Source organism: Physella acuta, unplaced genomic scaffold (assembly GCF_028476545.2).
Source record: "Physella acuta isolate Inbredline_101_S28 unplaced genomic scaffold, ASM2847654v3 ptg000572l, whole genome shotgun sequence".
Taxonomy (NCBI): domain Eukaryota; kingdom Metazoa; phylum Mollusca; class Gastropoda; family Physidae; genus Physella; species Physella acuta.
Genome location: NW_026732091.1, coordinates 419404 through 442482, shown reverse-complemented (window position 1 = coordinate 442482; position 23079 = coordinate 419404). Strand labels below are relative to the sequence as shown.

At 33.9% G+C, this 23079-nt stretch overlaps 1 protein-coding gene across 1 annotated transcript in view; it reads left to right on the top strand.

Moving 5' to 3' along the window:
• The window catches only part of LOC131946845 (dual specificity protein kinase shkB), a 44083-nt gene extending 27785 nt beyond the window's left edge, over positions 1-16298 (top strand). The window contains exons 4-16 of the mRNA XM_059307817.1: positions 91-184; positions 864-912; positions 8028-8211; positions 9770-9900; positions 10040-10105; positions 10934-11038; positions 11516-11618; positions 13086-13352; positions 13493-13662; positions 13964-14083; positions 14195-14324; positions 14423-14600; positions 14775-16298. Coding sequence (XP_059163800.1) covers positions 91-184; positions 864-912; positions 8028-8211; positions 9770-9900; positions 10040-10105; positions 10934-11038; positions 11516-11618; positions 13086-13352; positions 13493-13662; positions 13964-14083; positions 14195-14324; positions 14423-14600; positions 14775-15012 — 1835 coding nt within the window. The 3' untranslated portion in view covers positions 15013-16298. The remainder of the gene's footprint in view (positions 1-90; positions 185-863; positions 913-8027; positions 8212-9769; positions 9901-10039; positions 10106-10933; positions 11039-11515; positions 11619-13085; positions 13353-13492; positions 13663-13963; positions 14084-14194; positions 14325-14422; positions 14601-14774) is intronic.
• The last annotated feature ends 6781 nt before the right edge of the window (positions 16299-23079 follow it).

Here is a 23079-nt window from a genome sequence, read left to right as displayed (position 1 = left end):
ATTTAAATGTGGAGATCATAATTTCAAAATTTAAATGTGTATTCTAAATAGAAATATATTAATAAGTCATGTGTCGTATCAAATACCTAGCATTAAAACAAGATGTAGAAAATGACACCAAAACACAACTGAGCGACTCAACAGTCAGTGAACTATACAATATAGAATTCCAGAATTTTAAGAAGTAAGTAATTTGTATTGTTTAAAGTAAGATGTCTAAACATTTTCAATTGTAAAGCTAAAAATTACAATTTACTATTAAATAAAGTCTCAAAAATTAAATATGCAAAATAACTAAAATTACAAATTAAATACATCGCCTCATATACGTCAAATAGCCCTACATGAGTTTTACTGCACTCTAAAGACAGCATTAAAAATATGTATATTTTCTCAAAAATAAGGTACAGACAGACAAACAAACCTTTAATCCTAATGTCAATTGGGTCTACTATAAATGTATCAGTTCACAAATACCACGAGATCAACCCGTTCATCCTGACAAGCAACCGTATTCAATCTGGGAACAGGACATTGTCCTTAACAATATCACTATATCACCCTCTGATCATTAACTAATTATCTATTGTCCAACAAAAAGTTCAAGTTTGATTTTACTCCACTGTCGACATCAAATTTAGGCCAATCTCGAGAAGGATCATGATCAATATGTCAGATGTATCTTTGTGTCTATTTATATAGCCTACATCACTACATCCCTCTTTTCACATAATGCCAATCAAGTACCTAAATAGTTTTTCAGCATATCGATTAAAAAAAAAGAAACAAACACAGAAACATATAAGTAGTCAGTTTAATCATATTGCATTTACTATGTCTATATATATTGTTTTATAAAACAGGTCCTTCGATTGTTATGTAAAGATTGTAGTTCTCGCTCACAATGAACAGGTATGTAGTTTTTTACTCTTTATATAACTCATAAACACAAAATACATGTATTTACGAGTTACGTAATAAAAATTACACAATATAAACAAAGTAATTAAACAACAAGTAAACAAACAATTTAAACAAAATAAACATACAAACAAATAATCAAATTACGTAACTCGTTAATAAAAATTTACACAATATAAACAAACTAATTAAAAAACGCATTAAAATTACTTAACTTTGTCACTGATTACGTCACAAGGTCACTAATTACGTCACAAGGTGACTGATTACGTCACAAGGTCACCGGTGGTGACCTACTGACCTACTTCCCCACCACCTCCCCCACCACCAGGTGGGGGAGTATTTTACTATATCTCATTGTTCCTGCGGCTCCTCACCCTCCGCATCCCCCACCACCAGGTGGGGGAGTATTTTACTATATAACATGTTTAACCCTCACCATCCACCTCCCCCCAGGCGGGGGAGTATTTTACTATATGTCGGTGTCCCTCCACCTCCCCCAGGGAGTATTTTACTATATCTCGTTGTTCCTGCGGCTCCTTCGCCTCACCCTGGTGGGTGAGTATTTTACTATATGTCATTGTTCCTGCGGGTCCCCCAGGTGGGGGAGTATTTTCCTATATATCCTTTGTTCCACCTTCACCTCCACCTCCTGCTCCTGCTCACCCATAATACCCAAAAGGGACCTAATATACTACTACTGGTTGCCAAGGAAACCGCGAAAAGGTGTGAAAACTAACACCTTTTAAAACCTTAAAACCTCTAATGACTTGATTTTCGTAAAAGATTTTTAAAAGATGATAAAAGATTTAGATTTCTAAATCAAAACTATACATGTCTATGCATATTTATTGCGATAGCTCGTACTCTATTTCTAATACAAATTTTTACGTACATTTATGTACAAAAATTAATGGGTGGTGCTACATACATATCAATATTGCCTAAAGTAGGCTTTTTGTAGTGAACGTAATGTAAAAACTTTGTTTTGTAGAAGGTATGATGCTAAATGGAATGTTTCAGTCTTGTATGAAAAAGGATTCCAAAGCCTTAGCGATTTGAATGTTTTATTTTTAGTAAACATGCAAAGTTGAGAAAAGAAGGGCGGTAAAAACTAAAAGACACTGTGCGTTTCCTTTTATGGATCACAGAGAAAACATACGTCTTGTTATATGTGGAAGAACCATTTGTCTAAGTGATTTATGTTGTAAGTTTTAGGCAGATTTTTCTGTGTAAACAGAAACTATGTATACAAAGGTTATGAATTAATAACTATCCTATCAATCGAGTGTTATTCTGAGAACAGCTAGCATCAAACCAGATGAGGTTTTGTTTGTTTGCCGGTCTTCTCACTTCAATACAATAACTATCCCCACATAAATTGTAGGTTACACAAGTTTATTGCCTTATGATGATAACCTACTGGGTACAGCGCTTAAGGCTAATCCCACACCTCAACCGTTGGAGATCCAATGAGGCATAGATTACGTATGTTTATCGAACCGTGAATAACATCTGTGTAGATAAGGTCAAGCACTAGATTTCCGTGCTATCCCATCTAGTATTTACATCAGTAGCTAGCACACCCTTCACGGACCGAAGGGCATACACATTAACACATGTGTCGTTTACAGTCCGATGTAAAGTCTGATGAATGCGCTCAAACCTACCACAGCATAGTGTAAAATTATTATAAACTGGCCGTTGGTTGAATAGCGAGAAGGGGATGAAGGGGTAAAGGGGATGGACAGCACATTCATCAAACTGACAGACATGTCCATGACGCATTGTTTCAGCTTTGCATAAAGCGTACCAAACAATGTTTAATAGTGTTCCAATGATAATAAACAGTGCACTTCTTGGCAAAGTTTTAATAATTAACCTAAATGTTGTATAATTTTAAAACAGAAAAGTATATGCAAAAAGTAAACAAACGAAGACGGGCGATCGTTTTTTTTAAAATCTAGAAACAAGATGGCTGCCTGGCACACGTGGTTAGTTGCCACCTATCGTGAATTATTTTGATTTACTGTACTATAATATGATTGGTCAACCGTATCAATGCATCTTTTCCCATTCATTACTTTTACGTGCATGTCCTTATATGGGGATTGATATCAAACTTTACTTTGTAGAAAACAACTTTTATCCCACTTATTTTTAGGACACTAGTGCTTGGCCCTTAGATTGCTGTAAAGTTTATGTTTCCCCGCGGGCAATAAATAATGTAATACCCGCTCGAAAATAGCCGCTGTCGGCGTAGTAGTGTAACATTTGCTGGAGGGTACCCTGTTTCACATCCAAATAAAAGAATATCCGTGGGCTGTAGAAGTTCAGAATGCTCGGGTTAGATGGATAAAAGGTATTAGTACTGAACTAAAAAATAAAAATTTTATGAGCAAAATTGTTTTTAGTCGAAAACATGTATATTTTGTATCCTTAAAAAGCCGCGAAAGGACAAGTTTCTAAATTTCTATTTTTTTTTTTCATTTCTACCCTGGGTGGTAGAATAACATTAAAACAGAGTTACCATTGTAATACAGACTTTAAGTATAATATAGACTTGGAGAACACTGTAGTACAACCCATGTTATATTCTGTGTAGGTCTAATATTACATTAACTATTATAATTTATGTATTTCTAGTCCATATTGCCTTCTGAACGGCAACTAAATCTAATTTAGGATATTGACAGTAAAATGCCTATCATGTTTGTCATATTACTCATTTTATATTTCTCATCTGATTTCACTTTATGATACATTATAATAGTCATTTATATTGTGATGTTACAATGTTCACAAATGTTTGTAAAACTATTTTTTCAAAGCAGCGTCTAACAAATTGACTTACGTTAAATACGCAACCAAAACATAATAGTAACCCACAAGTTTAAACTCTCTCTCTCTCTCTCTCTCTCTCTCTCTCTCTCTCTATATATATATATATATATATATATATATATATATATATATATATATATATATATATATATATATATATATATATATACGAAAACCGGCTCAGAAGTTTGACTTCCATTAGCCAGGCAGGTCGCAGTGTAGCAAACTCCGACACATGGTGGTAGTAGCAAGTCGTTTATTGTCGGTGTAATTGCTACACGTCGGTCGCTTCTCCGTCGGCTCTTACCGGGCTTTCCTCCCCCCCCCCCCCTACTAGTCGCGGAAGTCCTACCGCCTGGTACCCAGCTTGATCGTGGGGGGCGTTCGGCTCCAGGAATAGATGATATACCGGCAGAAGCACTGACAGCAGATATAGAAACTAGCACCACACTGCTACACACAGTCTTCAAGAAAATCTGGGAAGATGAACAAATACCAGAGGAGTGGAAGGAGGGACTACTCATAAAGCTTCCAAAGAAAGGCGATCTTAGTGCATGCTCTAGCTATAGAGGGATAACACTTTTGTCCATCCCAGGCAAAGTCTTCAACAGAATATTATTAAACAGAATGAAGGAAGCGATAGACCCCCAGCTTCGAGATCAACAGGCGGGCTTTAGGAAGGAAAGGTCATGCATAGACCAAATTGCTACCCTGCGCATCATCATTGAACAGACCCAAGAGTGGAACTCATCTCTCTATACTAATTTCATAGACTACGAGAAGGCCTTAGATAGCCTGGATAGGCAGTCAATGTGGAAATTGTTGAGACACTACGGGGTGCCACCCTATAATACTGGCAGAAGAAGCCCTAGAAGAAGTGGATAGATTCACCTACCTTGAAAGTATTGTTGATAAGCAGGGTGGGACACAAGCAGACATAAAAATAAGGACGGGTATAGCAAGAGCAGTCTTCAACCAACTAAAAAACGTTTGGGGTTTGGGAGATTTAACACTTGGAATAAAAATCCGGATCTTCTACACACTAGTAAAACATGTTTTACTCTATGGAGCCGAGACATGGAGAATAACTGATATAAATAAGAAGAAAATACAATCATTTATAAACGTATGCCTTAGAAAGATCCTGCGAATTCGCTGGCCTAAAACCATCAGAAATGATGTTCTATGGCAACGGAAAAATGAACTGCCAGTTGAAGTAGAGATCCTCCAGAGAAAATGGAAATGGATTGGCCACACACTCAGGAAGCCTGTATCCAGCATAACAAGACAGGCCCTCACCTGGAATTCACAGGGCAGGAGGAAGAGGGGCAGATCAAGAAAGACCTGGAGACGTGACCTGGAAGAAGACACCAAGAAGATTGGATACACCTGGGCACAGTTGAAGAGACTAGCCCTGGACAGAAACGTCTGGAAAGCTCTTGTCAGCGGCCTATGTCCCAGCAGGGACGCCAAGCAAACATGACATGACATGATACCTCTGTCAATTCTTTCCACCCAAGTATTTGCCCCTTCCAACAATAACCATGACGTATTACCCCGTATCTGTTATTTCCCTGTTATTCCCCCCGTCCATGTGTTTGTGGGTTCGTTATAGAAATGTAACAGTATATTTTCGAGCTTAACTTGTCATTTTATTTACAACAAATATAGTCCATTCAGGTTGAAACAATGAATAAGATCTCAACAGTTGAAATAGTTCAGTACATTGAACTACTTGAATAACACAGGACGCCAACAAAATACATGGGTAACCCACAAACGAAATGATATAGTAACAGCTTAAATTCATTATCGAGGCACACCGCTCAACCGTACGTACCCCTTTATATCAACGTCAGTGAGCGAGATCACCCGAAATCATAGAATACCATAATTGATCTCACACAATTATTCTGTTGGTCAGGTATTCTCCTGAAATTTTAAAGAGTCGGATTTTATTTCCTCAGTGTTTAAGGTTCATAATTACTGTAGACTGATATCTTTTGTGTGTGTGTTGTATCTAGTTTGTGGTTGTTGTTCTGGTTCTCGTCCTGTAAATATAGCAATGTAACTTTTTTAACATTTTGTAGTTTTGACTTTAAGCTTTCGATTCATGTTCTTAAATTTTTATTAAAAGTGTCTGCTTTAATATTTTAAACATTACCTGTCATGAATCAAGGTTTCTAATGGTCATTTGAAGATTATGTCATAGAGTAGCCGCGTGGCATTCGTTGTTCTTCATGATGGATCTCGGCCACTTAAGCCGCCCCTTCATTATCATTTAATCAATGATGTATTTTACCTGTGTCTCATTGTTGTTTAATTAGAATGTGATTATTATTCCCAGTCTAAGCGGTCTTAATGTTTGATTTGGTCTCTTGTTCAGATCGTATTGCACCCTATATGGAAGTGTTATTTACACCCGCGTCAAGTTAACTTTGCATATATATATATATATATATGTATATATATGTAGTCGCAGCTACACAATTGCTTGTTTGGCCTATCGTTTGTCTCGTTAGACAAGAGGTCCCTTAATACGTAATAATGCGTTTTATTAATGTAATGTTTTTATTATTGACTGGTTGCCAATACTTGGTTCAGTGAAAAGTGTGTAACAATACAAGTCAATAATTAACACATTGCAAAGGTTAAACACTTATTTAGATTTTAATACATGAAGGTTAACATAGAGTAATATATAAAGGAGCAAAGTTAGATTAGCCTGAAATGGTGACTCGTCATCAGGGCGGCGTGGGCACCAGTGGCGGAACTAGAAAAAAAGGGCCACCCGCAAAAATTTTATAGCCCCTCCCCCCATTATATATATATATATATATATATATATATATATATATATATATATATATATATATATATATATATATATATATATATATATATATATATATATATACATACATATGTATATATATATATATATATATATATATATATATATATATATATATATATATATATATATATATATTTATATGCAAGCACAAAATATGAACATAGGATACTGATTACTGGCCTGTTCGGGTTTAGAATTTTTTTTTTAATTAAACCAAATTACTACATCATATCATATGTGTAAGTGCATTAGTGTGTTTTGAGAAAATCATTATTTTTAATTTGCGCTATTGGTCCTCTTTATAATAATTATTAGTCTGCCAAAAGAATATAAAACATGAACGCTTTGTAGAATTATTGTCTTATGATTATTTATCGGCTGTGGGTCCCTAAATGGCGTGCCCCCCCCCCCCCCCCGCATTGCGGGGTCTGGCGGCACTGTAGTTCCACCCCTGGTGGGCCCATTGCTCACAGAAGGACCTCTGTGGCGTCTCTTTAGCCCCATGCTGGCCGGCTGTAAAATACATTTGACAAACTTCCTAACATCTTTGTGATATACACTTTTATTCAGACACATACAATTTTACTATTGTGACCAAGATAATACATTTACATTAGCCTGACATAGGGCCTACTATAAACATTACTAAAAAATATTCTTTTCATTCATACATTGTTATATACCCATTTCATACTTATTTATTAATTTATAACAGTGCAGTTAATAAAAGTAAGTGTCTGGTACCTTCAAATGAAGCCACATAATCCTCTACACACGTTGCGAAAACTTAAGTTAATTTCTGTGTAGATAACAAGTACCTTAGCACAAACATAAGTATAATGTAATAATGGCTATTGCCTTAGCACCAAAAACGTGTACATCCGAAAGGGGGGAGGGAAGGTAGAGTGACCGTTCTGTGGCGTCCCTACGCAACAGGTCACATGACTCAGGCTCCGCCCTCACGACCGCAGTCTGAGGTCGAGGCCCGGTCAGCCTTACAATACCGCTGGACTCAGGTCCAGGTGTGTACCGTTACCTGTGGGGTAGCAAGAAGGGGGGAGAGGTGGAGACGCCATGATAGATATTTATAACCTATCATAACATATATGTAAATTCGTTCCCAGACATACATCCATAGGGAAATCTGAGTTTAAAAAGTAGCTATTAACATTGGTGTAAGCCAACGACCGTGAGGCGTTTTGATTTGAATATTATCAGTTGCATGGGATCTGTTATTTGCGCTTGAGTAGTTTGCCTTTTTAGACTCAAATATCCGACGTATTTATCGATCTCATTCGTTAACAACTCTCTCTTGAATTACATGTATTTGATAAAGAATTCGATACAATATATTACACATATGTAACTACAATCATGTTAAAAATATTGTTGTTTTTATTTACAGAAACCAAGCTATGATGATTTACAGGAATTTGTTTCTGATGTTATGTCGGAGTTTTCTAACATGAGAGACTTTGACGCGTTACATTTCTTCATATGTCAGAGATGTTTGAAGACAATTTACGATGTTCTAAAAGAGGAAGATAATCTGAAGTTTTTCACATTACTCTTAGATCTTAACTATGCGGGTAATTTAGTTTTTCAGCTTGCAGTCTTAATTTAGTAAAAGCTGTGTAACAAGACCGACAAAAGGAACAGCCGGATGTTTAGGACCCTCACTACAACCTTGCAGATGTTACTAGCATGTTGCTACTTGTATGTCAAGTCAATGACTGTTGCTACTTGTATGTTAAGTCACTGACAGTTGCTACTTGAATGTTAAGTCACTGACAGTTGCTACTTGTATGTTAAGTCACTGACAGTTGCTACTTGTATGGTAAGTCAATGACTGTTGCTACTTGTATGTTAAGTCACTGACTGTTGCTACTTGTATGTTAATTAAGCTACTGACTATGTTGAAGATGGAATATTGTGTGGAAAACATATAGCACTAGACAGATTCCGGTTTATTTGACTTAGTAAAAAAAAGTTAATGTTTTGTTGATGACAGCGAATCTGAATTTCAAATTTATCCCTTTTATATGCAACATTTATGATGTAACGTTTCATTATCAAAATGGCCCCGACGAAATAGCCCCGACGAAATAGCCCCGTATAGCCGATCCGTCAAAACGCCAGTGAGAAATGGACCCTGTTGGGTTCTTCTGTCAAGGGGTATATATAGCAACAGACAAATACAACGTATACAACAGTAGATAACACTAACCTTCTATAAATATAATAATAATAATACGATATTATATATATATGTATATATATATATATATATATATATATATATATATATATATATATATATATATATGTATTCAGTAATAAATAATAAAAGATCAAATGGGGTGTACAACATAAATAAGAATACTCAACACCACGTTCCACGTCCACAGCCACACTACAACTAACTGCTTCACACACTGGCACACGCTCTGACACCTGTCAACTGACACACCTGACGTGAACACCTCTCGCTCCATGTAACCACACTCAACCAAGGGCTACAACCATACTAAAGGGGGGGGGGTTACCTGTCGTTCAAGCACACAACACTTACACACAAGCAAGGGACATGCAAGGGACGTAACAAACAGACCCCGTCAATTAGACTCACGACAAATAGGCTTCTGTCATCAGGACTCCTGAAAAAATGTCTCGTGCCAATATGGTTCCTGTCTAGACAGAAATTCTCAAACCCTAACACAAGTATCTGAACTCGCTTTTAAGCATCATTTATTCTCTGGCTTAAATAAAACATGTTCAAAATGTTTAAAGTAGTCGCATAGCAGTTATGAGCTAAATTTATGTATGAATTTGTGTTGGTTCATGAAGTAGTTTTACATTCAGGCATTTATAAGTCGCCATATGACATGTTTGACTGGAACCGAAACTCAAACATATTTATAAACAGACAAATATCCCTATGCCAATCTCTATCCCTACAATAACACCTATAATTACACTAGTACTTCGTTCAGAGGCGTACACTCCACTGAAAACCAAAATTAGAATTTATGGATTATAACATAATAAATAATTTTAGCTCAACGGTTAAACGATCAAAATCAGAGTAAGAAACTAATAAAAGTAAAAGAAAAAATGAAGCACTTTCTTGATGCATTGTCGTTACAGATATTACATGGAGATGTTTAAAAGATGAAAATCTTCTTGATACAACAGCACCAGGTTTTACTTTGTCTTTAATTCGTGATATGATGAATCTGTTGATGGTCGGTAGTAATAAAAGTGCAGAGTTTGCTTTGGTAATTATTGCACGATAATTTTTTTTTAAATGTATATTAAACACCAGAGTTACACAGTTAAAAAAGAATTTTTTTATGTTAATTGGACAAAACAAAAAGAAAGAAGTTCTTTAGAAGTTTATTCAATATGTAATTGTAGATTTTGGCCGAGAAGGACGCTGTAAAGACATTTACAGATTTCCTCATCTATCATAAAAACGTGCAGGTATAGTAATTTATTGATAGCATTTTTTAAATACGTACTTAGTAATTTGCTTTCATTTCTATTCATAACATACCTAATTATTTCTTTTACATTTTTTTGCTTTTATTGATGAATGAAAGTAAGTCAAATACCTAAGTTTCACAAAAAAAAATAATTACATACATCCTTATTTTTTATTACCTAATATTTTCAGATTAATGGTTATTTATTAATTTACGTCTATTGTATAAAGATTGCCTTAAGTACACATGTTATTTATTTGCCGAGATCAGAGCATAGATTTACTTTAAGACAACTCTTTATATTCTTGTTTAACTTGTTCTTGTCAAAACCCAGTTTAACTAAAGAGAGAGCAGTCAGATGTTTAATAAGTGTGTGTCTTGCTATATCATTTACATCTGTATATTTTATCGAACGCTTTAGTTAACCCCAATAAGGTTACTACAACGTGCACACATGCCTAGGTGACCTATATATGAAACACATCTGCAACCCTCGCTCCAAAGTCGGATTCCACTAATTTTTAGCTTTCTTGTCAACAGGAATGCATTGTGTTTTTTTTTTGTTGTTGTCGTTTTCCAAAATTGCATAAACTATTAGTTAGACTGTCATTTCGTTGAATTATAATTTTACTGATAATGTACTGATGATGCTTAGCGGTGTACCTTCCTCTTCGTTTATTTCCCCGACAACAATTTGGTGTTATAATTGATTTATATTGTCAAAGGACTAAATGATGGTCTGCTGACTTGATATACATTAACATCTTTTCAAACCATTAGTTGTGATCGCAAATAATTAAATGAATGTCAATGTTTAAAATTACAGAACTCCCAATCTAATTTCATCATTGGTCGAGTTGTTGCCGTTTTATATACCATTGCCAGAAGGAAGGGAGCGAAGAAATTTTTCTCAGTAAACAACACATACAATGTAAGTAAATGACAAAACGCACTTTTTCAAACAATGGACTAGTATAATCGTTGACTGAATCCGGGTCTCCACCAGTAGAGCACGGATGGGCACCTAAAGTTTCCCAACGGTCCCCTGTATATCAGGCGTCCTCTCATCCTTCTAATTTATTTTCTTCTGCTAGCTTACAGGACGTTCATTGGGCCACCCGGCTCTCTGATTGGTACGTGATTTAGGTTAGGGAAAGTAAAGATACCTGAGTTAGAGCTCTCCTCACTTATACTATTTTGCTACCTTACTAAACAAGTGCTCGTCACTTCCACCTTTCAACCAGCTAGTGTATCTTGTGTATTCATATTTTTTTACTAATTGTTGAATAAAATGTAACTTACATTTGAAAGTACTACATATTTTAGTTTTAAATACTACAATAGACTACGTTTATCCTTTCAAATTAAGATCCCTTTATAAAATCTAATGCATGTTAATGTTCACTAGGTAATTCAAAACATGGAGTTTAAAGAAGAAGACACATCAATGATTGCAACATTTCTGCGAGTGCTTATAGAAGACGATTCTACCACAGACACGGAGGCAGAAAGTAATGATTTAAACTGTTTAGTGTAACATGTCAAATACTATTTAACTAAATGGATTGTATGGAATTTGCTTAACTATTACACATGGTGTAAAAAATAGGCTCATATATAATGTGTACACTTATCTGTCTTGAAGTTTTTATTCTTATCATTAAATTAACACCAACGTTGATTATAAATAGCAATTAGGTTATAAACATACATACTTGTATAAATTAAGTTTTTGACTTCGACAGGAAGTTGTATCTTATTACACACATTCATTTTCCCAAGATAAAACTAATTTATGAAAAAAAAATAATGTCAATAAAAGTCAATACAACATAGTAATATATACTCAAGGCATTATCACTTTCGAAATGAACAATTAACCAGCAAGTGTAAAAACAAGCAAAAAATTAAATTAAACATAAAAAAAACCGGGAATGATCTCGATTATTATTATATAACACTACGCGGAATATCAACTCGGAATATAGGCATGATTTTTAATCCATTGTTAATTACTTTAACTTTTATTAATAGAATAGTATCTTATGGAAAAAAAAATTGCGAACCAAAGTGAATGGCAAACAATAGGTGTATAATAGTGAAGACTAAAATTAATACTTTAAAAATTCATGTGTTTTTTTAAGGAGTCGATAACAGCGTAAGTTTATTTGCGATTCCCACTAGTAGTGAATGAACGAGCATAACAAAAAATTAGGAGTTATTACTTACTACTCCCGGTCAACAGAAATTACTCAAATTTTGAAGGAAGATATAAACTTGGATGTTTTACTTACAAGCGAAATTATATTTATCCATCTCAAACAGTACTCAATTTATAAGCTTTTGAAAAAATTGAACGTAAAATAAGTGCCACTTCTGGTTACTAGAACGTTGATATAAAACCAATATATGAAATGTCATCCACCTAGCTGTAACGTTACTCAAGTTACCGTGTTTACAGACACACATACACACAAATACACCTAGACATATGGACAAGATTAAAAAATTATGTTTTTCCGACTCAGGGAGAGGTAAAACGTCGAGATTTGCACAAATATCGATTTATATCTTTGCACAATTACAAGACTTTCTCTATACTTCGTATACGAGAGAGTAAAAAAGCAATTCAGTGTATAGGATGTGGAATTACCCAGTGTGTGAAATTACTCCAGGTTACCCTACATCGGCGTTTTAATTAATATAAATACGTTATACTTAGAATTAAGAACGTGTCTTAATACCAACTTTACCTTAGTTATCTCTTCCGTAAGAATGTTATATTTTTAAAATACTGCACTTGTACAATGTGCGTATTTAATATGTTAAAACAGGAAACTTTAATGCAATATGTTACAAAGAAAAAAATGCTACATGGATATTTACGATCTGAGCTGCTTCAAGGGCTGGCTAAAATCTTAGAACAAAATGACGACGAGTTGAATGAGGTAATCATAATTGTTTCTTTCTACTTTTAGCTACGGCTGTTCATTTGCTTCCACTGTATGAACTACTAACAGGTGGTCTATCAGATGATGATGATCCTGATGACCTAATATTTACGACGCAATGTTTGAGAGGATTATGTAGGAATAAAGAAGGAAGTGAGATTATCATCACAGACAAAGACTTAAATGGCAATTTACAACGTTTAATAAACAGCCATAATGAGGATCTTTCTGCTAACGTACATTCGATACTTTGGACAGCTGGACGTACAACAGGAATATTGCCATCTACAACAGGTTAATTATAATATCAGTTGTCTTTAGCTAGTATATTACTAATTTAATTAACATCATCTTATGATATTATAATGAATATTTATTAATTGTTAAGTGTCTAGGGTTTATTTTTGATAGACATTATATTTTAATATCTGTAGATATCGTGCTGTCTGATGAGTTCCCAAAGAGATTTGAAATTAAACCAACGCCGTTAGGTCAAGGAGGTTTTGGTAGCGTCCATCTTGTTGTCGATATAGACCAACCAGATGATGAAACATTTGTTCCCAAGAAAACACACGCAGACCCAAATAACCAAAAGAAGTGGATGGTACATGAGGGCGATCATATGATGACATGCGATAGAAATTTGTTACGCTAAATTTTAAAATGATAAAGCAGTGATGTTTCTTGTAAACATGTAGCATATCATTAAATAGTCGATTCTCTAATTTCACAAAGTTTAATATTAGAAATTATTTATTTTATTTCTAATAACTTCTCTGATATACATCGTATATATATATATATATATATATATATATATATATATATATATATATATATATATATATATATATACATGACCGTGTATATTTACAAATGTACACATATGTATTTATTTTTAATAGGAGAGCTTACAATCAGAGGCTTCGATATTAATTAAACTGAAACACAAAAATATCGTCCAGTTTCATGGGTATCTCAAGAAAGAAAATGATGTTATCTTATTTCTGGAGTACATAAAAATGGTAAAACAATATTTCTTTATTAAATAACCACTGTATTATTCGATACTCACGTAAGAAAATTATTAAAATGTCAGTTGAGTTTTGCTGACAATGTTTGTGTTTTATTTACAGGGCACTCTCTCAACGTTCATCAAACAACACACAAGACTCAATGAAGGTTTGACCAGACAGTTTACAATTCAAATTCTGGAAGGCGTGAAGTACTTACATGAAACCAACATCTTGCATTTGGACATCAAAGGTATTACAATATAATATTATTCTTTTTTAATACAAGTGTAACCAATTTCAAAGAGTGAGCTTACCAATTTTTGAGATAATTATTCACATTTTTAACAGGTACCAATATTCTAATGGTGGATGAATCAAACATTAAGCTAACAGACTTTGGCCTGTCGACAATACTTAACGAGGAAGGTGTTGAAGCAGAAAGGGGCACAACTCGATATATGGCTCCTGAGATGATTAACTGCCCTGAAGGGAGAATATTTAAACATTGTTGTAGCTTGGACATTTGGTGAGAATTTTTTATTCAAATAATTATTAAGTTACAATAGGTTTTATAAGTAAACAAAAAATATTCTTAAATCTATAATGCATTTTAAAATATTTAATTTCATTGTGCACAATTTTCTTTTCATAGATTCCATTTGTGTAATATATATGATAATATATTTTAAAATTCGTACAGGAGTGTGGGAAGTACAGTTGTAGAGATGATAACTGGATCACCACCTAACTCAACAACGGCATCAGTCAATGTACTGTTTAAAATCGCTATGCTGCAGAAACCAAAGTATGAGCTGTCAATCACAGCGTCAAAAAACCTGAGAGATTTTTTAGAAAAGACATTTACTTCTGAGGCAGAACAAAGGCCATCAGCAGAAGATTTATTGAGAGAAGACCCGTTTATAACAGGCAGTTTATAAATGTTGACTCCATTGAACAACATATGTGTATTACTACAAACACTTATTACCAGGGGTTTAAAAAAAAATAAAAGCTTGTGTAGTTCGTGGATATGAAAAGTCTTAAAGATATAAAATAAATCTTTTGATAATCCTTAAACAAGATAAAATTGTTAAATGTGTGTAGTAAAAGCAAATTCGTATTTAAAATTATCCATTCAAAATATAAATTAATAACTATCCATTTTTCAAATATATCTCTTCATAAAAATATCTATAGTAAACATCCTTGTGAAATTATGTTAACCACATTTTGCAACTAAAATAGCAAATAAAACAGTATTTCTGCGAATGTATACATTAACATCAAAACAATCACTTCATGTTGAAAACTAGTATCAAAAGTTTCAATTTACACCACTGTGTTTTTCAATCCTAATAAAATATACTTTTAGCTACAAAAGCATTTTTTTTTTCGCATCTTAAGAATGTTTAAGAGCTAGGACAATCACATACTATAAATTTCACTCTTTTAGTAGATGATTAAAGAAAAAAAAATACATTTATATATATTTATTTTCTAGAACTATGTTTTTAAGTAAACGTTTTAGAAAGGATCCGATCTTTAGCTTTATTTTGTAAAATATAGTCATTTTATTTTACAAAAAAAAAAATATTGTAGCACATATGTGTTGGTTTTAGATGTTTTTTGTTAATTGAAACAAAACCATCAAAATATAAGTAGTAACAAACAAATCAGTTTAGTATTCTTAACATAATGTTTGATGCTATTTGCCAATTTATGGGACGACATTTTCGAATATGAATATGATCGCTTACCAGAATTTTACGATTTCCAACCACTGGCTTGATTCCAGCCAGCCGTGACTCATCATAGAAAACGTATTGGTGAATGGACATAGTGCTAAAAACTTCATCTTTTTTTATGCCAATGTCACAGAAACTGCCACACGGTATTTCAATTAAGAAAGGATAAATTCACATTTCTTAATATAAATATCTTTTTTTTTGTTACGTACTTTTTAATGCACTTAATAATTACTTATCAATATAGTAATATACTAAAGCAATCCAACTACTTTGCAACTATGTAAATCAAATATAGTTAAGATTATAAAAAAAAAATTTATATGATAATTTTATACTACTACTTTTATATTATGTATCATCACAGCTTGATGTTATATATTAAAACACATGTTGTTTAGGTCTTGCTTAGATGCTTGAATGTGCTCCATAAAATATATTATTTCAGACGTTTTTGTAATACTTTTATTATCAATATTATTTTAAATGTATTTTTTTAAAATTTAATTGTTATCAAACATAATACTAATTCACATTTTATCATGTCAGTTAAATTTAAATGAATTTTTGCATTACTATCCCTATTACTAAGCATAATATGCTACAAATAAGTGTTTTAATTTACATGATTTAAAATACATTTATAAACTTTAATTTTTGTTTGCAATTACTTATAGTCTCTTATTATTTTCATCTATTTCATCTATTTTGCAACAGAATATTATTGTTGATCAACTGTATAAATCATCATATATTTGCATTAAAGCCGTAGCCAAAGCCATGGTTAAAACCAGAGCCAGTTGAACATGGACAAAATTTAGTTGAACGTAATTAATAGGGAGAAAAGATACTTCCTTACTCAAGGTTTTAAGTTTAGAGGCGGTAGATACTAAAACAGGAAAAGCAATAAATCTAAAGTAAGTCAAAACTATAGTTTGTTATCTACTACCAGTGTTATAATTTTAGTTATATTACCACAAATTAAACTTCATTTATTGAACGAAATATCGTATTACATGTAAAAAAAAAAAGCATTTCATGGGACGGTGTTTTTAACCAAAGCAAAAAGTTTATTTATAAATGGGGGAAGGGATTTATTGTTTACAATATGTGGCGGAAGAGGTTGCTAAGCGTACGCTATCAACAACTAAATTATATAGTAACAAACTTAAGAAGTTCATTATAAACACCGCTGATAGGAAGATATATAAAATTCCTACTTAAAGTGACTTAACACTTACTTAAATTGTAAAATCATATATTTTGTTGTGTTGTAGAAAATAAGTCAATCTATTGATAAACATAAAATTATAGGTCAAAAGATAATGATTGATACGATAGACCAATAATATTAGGTAAAATAAACCAAAACAATTCACGATAGGTTATTGACTAACCTCGTTTGTATGGGAGACATATTGTTATTTAAAAAGCTTCACGATAGCATGCCTTTGTTGGTTTTAATTGCAATCTTTGGTTTTATTTGTGGTTTAAATATCATACAACAATGTTTCTATGTTTAAATTTTCAATTATTTTTTTTTTTTTGGGTTGACCGACACGGAAATACTAATTTAGTCCGTTTTAAACTAAGCTTAAATATTCGCAATGAATATAATGAAAAAAATGATGAACCACCCCCATCTTATTTCTCCCCCTCACCCCCTCCCTTCCCACTCCCACACATAAACACATTTACTCTTTTCCCATTGTCAAACAAAGTTTATACTTTTGTTAGAGTTTATTACATGTATGAAATTATGAAATCAGAATTTATAGCAGGCTATCAATTGAACGGTTACATTATAATTTATATCGGACTTTAAAGTTCTCATATTGAGCTAAAGAACTGTGTAAGGACTACTAGCAACAGTGAAACGAGTAACTTCACAAACAGCGACTATAGCCATGGCTAGTGCTAGTATTTTTACTTACAATGTAATGTCATAGGTTGCCAATATGTGGTGTGCGCTAATGTCAGAACATGGCATTTGCTAATTCTCTTTTTCATATTTAAGTACTTAAAGATATTGTCGTTCTACTATGATAGGTTATACATTGTAAAAACTTACCGAAATATTTGTTTACCAGAACACTCAGACAAACTGGTTAAATATAGAAAAACTATTTATAGCAAACACACCCGAGATATTTTTACTTGCACTTGCACTGGAAATGACAATCGTTAGCTAGTTCAAATGAGTTTTTAGTGTATCTAGAGACAAACATTTAAATTATAATATTGGTTGTTTTACTCAGATGTTCTTAATCTAAACATTGTGTTTACCTTACGGGCAGGCAGAGCGTATTGTCATGTATGGTGAAATGAAAATTGACAAAACATAGACCTCTAACCAAAGTATTATTTAAGACCACACCACATAAGCACTACACTATTTCAGCAAGCTTGATAAATACATCACATAAATTATTTTCGTAAATATCAAAATGTTATTTGTCTTACATAAGCAAAAATATTGTATCCTTTTATTAATACTTATAGTGCATGCTCCAAAGATATTTTTCCTTTACATTAATTACGCTAAGCTAGGCACACGTGTTGCATTATTCCAGAATATTGATTTCGATTTTAATGACATTTTTAAACATGTAAAATGAATGTAGTCATTTAAGTTGGTTATTACATCTGTGTTTGTGTCGTATTTTGACTGGTTGTTAAGATGCGGTTTAACTCAACAGGTGTTCCACTTATTTATTTAACCATAACAGTACCTATCAAAGCTTGTTAATAGAACTTTTTGAACATTTTAGCATGATTTTATTCCAGTTAGTAAATGTAAAGTTTCTAAAAAACCATTTAGTCTGACTGATTGTTGAGGTAGATTGAAACACTGACAATAGAAACCATGCTGTTTGTATATAGAACTTTATTGGGCCTCAGCTACCATGATGGAAACAGGAACAGGAAGACAATAATACAAGGGGCATCACTCAAAACAACATTATAAATATAATACTAATACAAGAAGAGTGAGTTCCCTTGACTTCACAATTCTCAATATATTACGTCCCTTTACCCTTAGTAAACACAACACATCTCTCAATAGAACAAATGATAGTATTCCAACATCACCAATTATATTGTAACATGAACATTACATGATTTAAATTAATTTGTAGATTACATCCTTACAAACAATGCACAATATGTTACAACATAATTAAAATACAAAACAATGATGTCAAAGTCCTTTTGACCTTTAAAATCATAGGTCTAACGTATTTGGGACTTTGATTGTCCTGCTTGACCTTCTCAGTGGCTTTTGATTTGGTGACTCAAGATTCTGAACATCTGGATTCTCTATCTCAGGAGGTCTAGGATCTAAATCATTAATTCCAGAATTTACATTTTCTGACTCTAGACCACTTGGTTCACTCATATCAACAGAACTTGGTTGTGGAACAAACTGAGTTGGTGTGAACTGTTCAGATTTGGTGGGATTGACAGATTCACACTTATTATCTGCACAAGTTATTTTTAACTGGTCTGCGTGTCTACGGACAATAAGTCCATCATTTGTTTTTACTTTATAAGACACAGTCCTGTACATTGAACAATTTGACCTGGTATCCATTTTTCCCCTCTCCCATAATTTCTCAGATACACATCATCATTTACTCCAAATTCTCTTTCAATGGATGTTTTGTCATGATTTACTTTTTGTGTATGTTGATGCTGGGAAACAGACATTTGGACAGTTGTATGTAGTAGGTCAAGATGAGTTTTAATTTTCCTGTTGTTATATGAGGAGTTGTGCGGTATTTGGCTAAGAACCTGTTTACTCTTTCTCTGAGAGAAAACTTGTTACCGGTACTCATTTTTGCCATAGCGGTTTTGAATATGCCTACCGCTCTTTCAGCCAAACCATTCCCAGCAGGGTGATAAGGTGATGTGGTTATATGCTCAATACCATTTGCTACACAAAACAGTGAAAGCAGTGAAACTAGGCCCATTATCTGAAACAATTTGATCAGGTAATCCATGGGTTGAAAATATTTCCTTAAGTTCTATAATGGTATCACTTGCAGTGATTGTGTTCATGATTTTAACTTCTAACCACTTAGAATGTGAATCAATAACAATTAAGAACATTTTGTTCATGAAGGGTCCTGCGAAATCTATATGTATACGTTTCCATGGTTCGATTGACCAGTCCCAGTTTTGCAAAGGTGCTGTAGCTGGTTGCTTTGAATGTTGTGCACAGCTTGAACAAAGCTTTACATATTTTTTCAATATCAGCATCCATATGTGGCCACCAGAACCACGACCGTGCAAGACTCTTCATTTTGGAAGAACCAAGATGAGTATCATGTAAAGTTCTTAAATTTTCTTTTTGGAACATTTTAGGGATAATAACCCTTGACCCACATAGTACACATCCATCTTCTAGACTTAACTCTGTTTTTCTTATTTTATATGGCCTTAAATCATCATTCACTGACTCTTCAGGCCAACCATTCTTACAGTACTCATATACTTTTATCAAGCACTCATCTTTTTGTGTTTCTCTTTTAACATCATTCACATTTATATTGGAGTTATCCATGATAGTGAAAAGAACAAATACATCTTCTGGTACATAACTAAGGCTTTGGTTTTTTTAAAGGTAAACGACTAAGACTATCTGCACTATTCTCAGATCCAGGTTTGTATTTCAATTCATAATTGTATGCAGTTAGTGTGATAGCCCATCTTTGAATTCTTGGTGAGGCATGCTCAGGTAGGGGTTTGTTTTCCCCAAATAAACCTAGCAATGGTTTATGATCTGTAAAGATGGTGAACTTCCTACCAAACAGAAACTTATGAAATTTCTTAACACCAAAAATGATGCCTAAGCCTTCCCTATCTAACTGAGAATATTTTTTCTCAGCCTGGTTCAAAGATCTACTGGCAAAAGCAATGGGTCTGTCACCCTTTTCATCTATGTGGGATAAAACTGCTCCTACACCATCTGGTGAAGCATCACATGTTAAGATAAGTCTTTTCCCTGGGTCATAGTGAGTTAGTAAGGTGTCAGAAGACAAAGCTTCTTTTGCTGTATTAAAAGCAGCATCTTGTTGTTTACCCCAGTGCCAAGTTGCATTTTTCTGTAGCAGCTTGTACAGTGGTGATAGTTTACCAGACAGATTCCCTATGAACTTCGCATAGTAATTTATTAAGCCCAAAAAAGCTCTTAGTTGTTGGGTATTTTCAGGTTAGTGTGCTTCTTTAATGGCTTTTGTTTTCTCAGGTTGAGGTCTGAGACCTTGCTTGCTCAAAATATAACCAAGAAAACTAATTTCTGTCAGCATGAATTGACATTTATCTTTGTTTATCTTTAAACCTTTTTCACCAACTATTTTCAAGACTTTATCAAGTGTTTTAAGATGTTCAGTGTCATTCTTACCAGTTATGTACACATTGTCAAAGTAAACACAAACATTTGGAATATCCTTAAAAATACTGTCCATGACAGCTTGGAAAATTCCAGGGCTAGATGATATACCAAAACATAGTCTTTCATATTGGTAGAGTCCTTTATGTGTGTTTATTGTCGTATAGACTTTTGAATCTGGATGAAGTTCTAGTTGGGTGTAAGCATGACTAAAGTCTAATTCAGTGAATTTGTCTCCTCCTGCCAAATTCAAATTAATGTCCTCAATGTTAGGAATAGGGAACTTATTTAGCTCTATTTGCTTATTCAGTGTAGCTTTATAGTCTCCACAAATTCTTACAGAACCATCCTTCTTTAACACTGGCACAATGGGCGTTGCCCAATCGGAATAGTCTACTTTCTTTATGATGCCATTAGATTCCAATCTACTTAGCTCATTTTCAATTTTATCCCTCATTGCATAAGGTGGAACTCTAGCTTTGCATAATCTTGGATTTGTGTTTTTAATGCTTATCTTCACTGTCCTATCATTTAGTGATCCTGAACTACCAAAAACACCTTCATTTTCAGATATAACTTTATCTATCGAAGTAAAAATAGATTCTCTTGCTTTGTTTACTGAAAATATACTCTCCCAGTTTAACTCAAGATCAACTAACCAGTTCCTACCTAGTAATGGTGGTCCATTTCCTTCAACCACAAGAAGAGGAAGTTTAACACTTTGACCATTATAGCTTACATGAACCATACATTCTCCTATTACCGGAACATTGTCACCTGTGTATGTTGTTAGGCACTTGTGACATGGCTGTAGAGGCACTGATCCTCCTGTGACAGCGTCAAAGTCTTTCTTTGCGATGACGGATAGAGATGCTCCAGTGTCAAGTTGGAAGATGATGCTCTTACCGTTGATATAAACTAGTACATTGATGGGAGCATGCCTTGTTGATTTCACAGAGAACAGGTTGAACTCCGGCTGCGAATCAGTTTGAGCATTTTCACTGGTAGAGTGGTTCATTGGTTGGGTTAGGTAGTCTTGGTGAGAGTTAACATAGTGCTGCCTTTGGTTGCGGTACTGTCTTGACTGGCTAGATTTGGCAACAGACGAAGACTTTGCAAAGCAGGCCTTGGCAATGTGACCTTGTCTACTGCACTTATAGCAAGTTGCTGACTTGAACTTGCATCGATGAGATGCATGGGGACCGTTGCATCGATGACATTTTTGATAATTATTACTAGATTTAGATCTAGGATTTGAACGTGCAGGCTGTTTAGCATAAGTTGAAATGCTCTGATGGGGTTGGTGTTTGTTGACTAACCTGCTGTCTACTGCATGGATCCCTGAGTTCGTTAGAGATTTTGCCGCCTCGGATGACTGCTCGAATGAAGTTGCTAGTTGTATTGCTTTTTCCAAAGTTAGATCTGACTCAAGAAGCAACTTTATTTGAACATCAGGGCTGTTTACACCTGTCACAAACTTTTCACATAGTCTGTCAGACAGCGTGTCGCCGAATTCACAAAATTCACCTAGATGACGTAAAGCAGCAACATATTCTGATATTGACACGTTTGGGTGACGAGTCCTACCGTCAAATCTGGCTCTACACAGGAACTTTGATGGTGCGGGCGCATGGTGGTCTGTTAGCAGTTTGCTCAGCTCGTTAAAGCTCTTAGTAGTTAGACTAGCTGGTGCGCATAAGTCCTTTAATAGCCTAAATTGTTGAGGCCCTATGACTGTTAACAAAACAGCTCTCTTTTTGGCTTCTATCGTCACGTCGTTAGCTTCAAGGTAAAAGCTTAACCTATCTAGATAATCCTGAATGGTTTCATCATTCGAATCAAATTCTTTTATTTGGCCATACAGC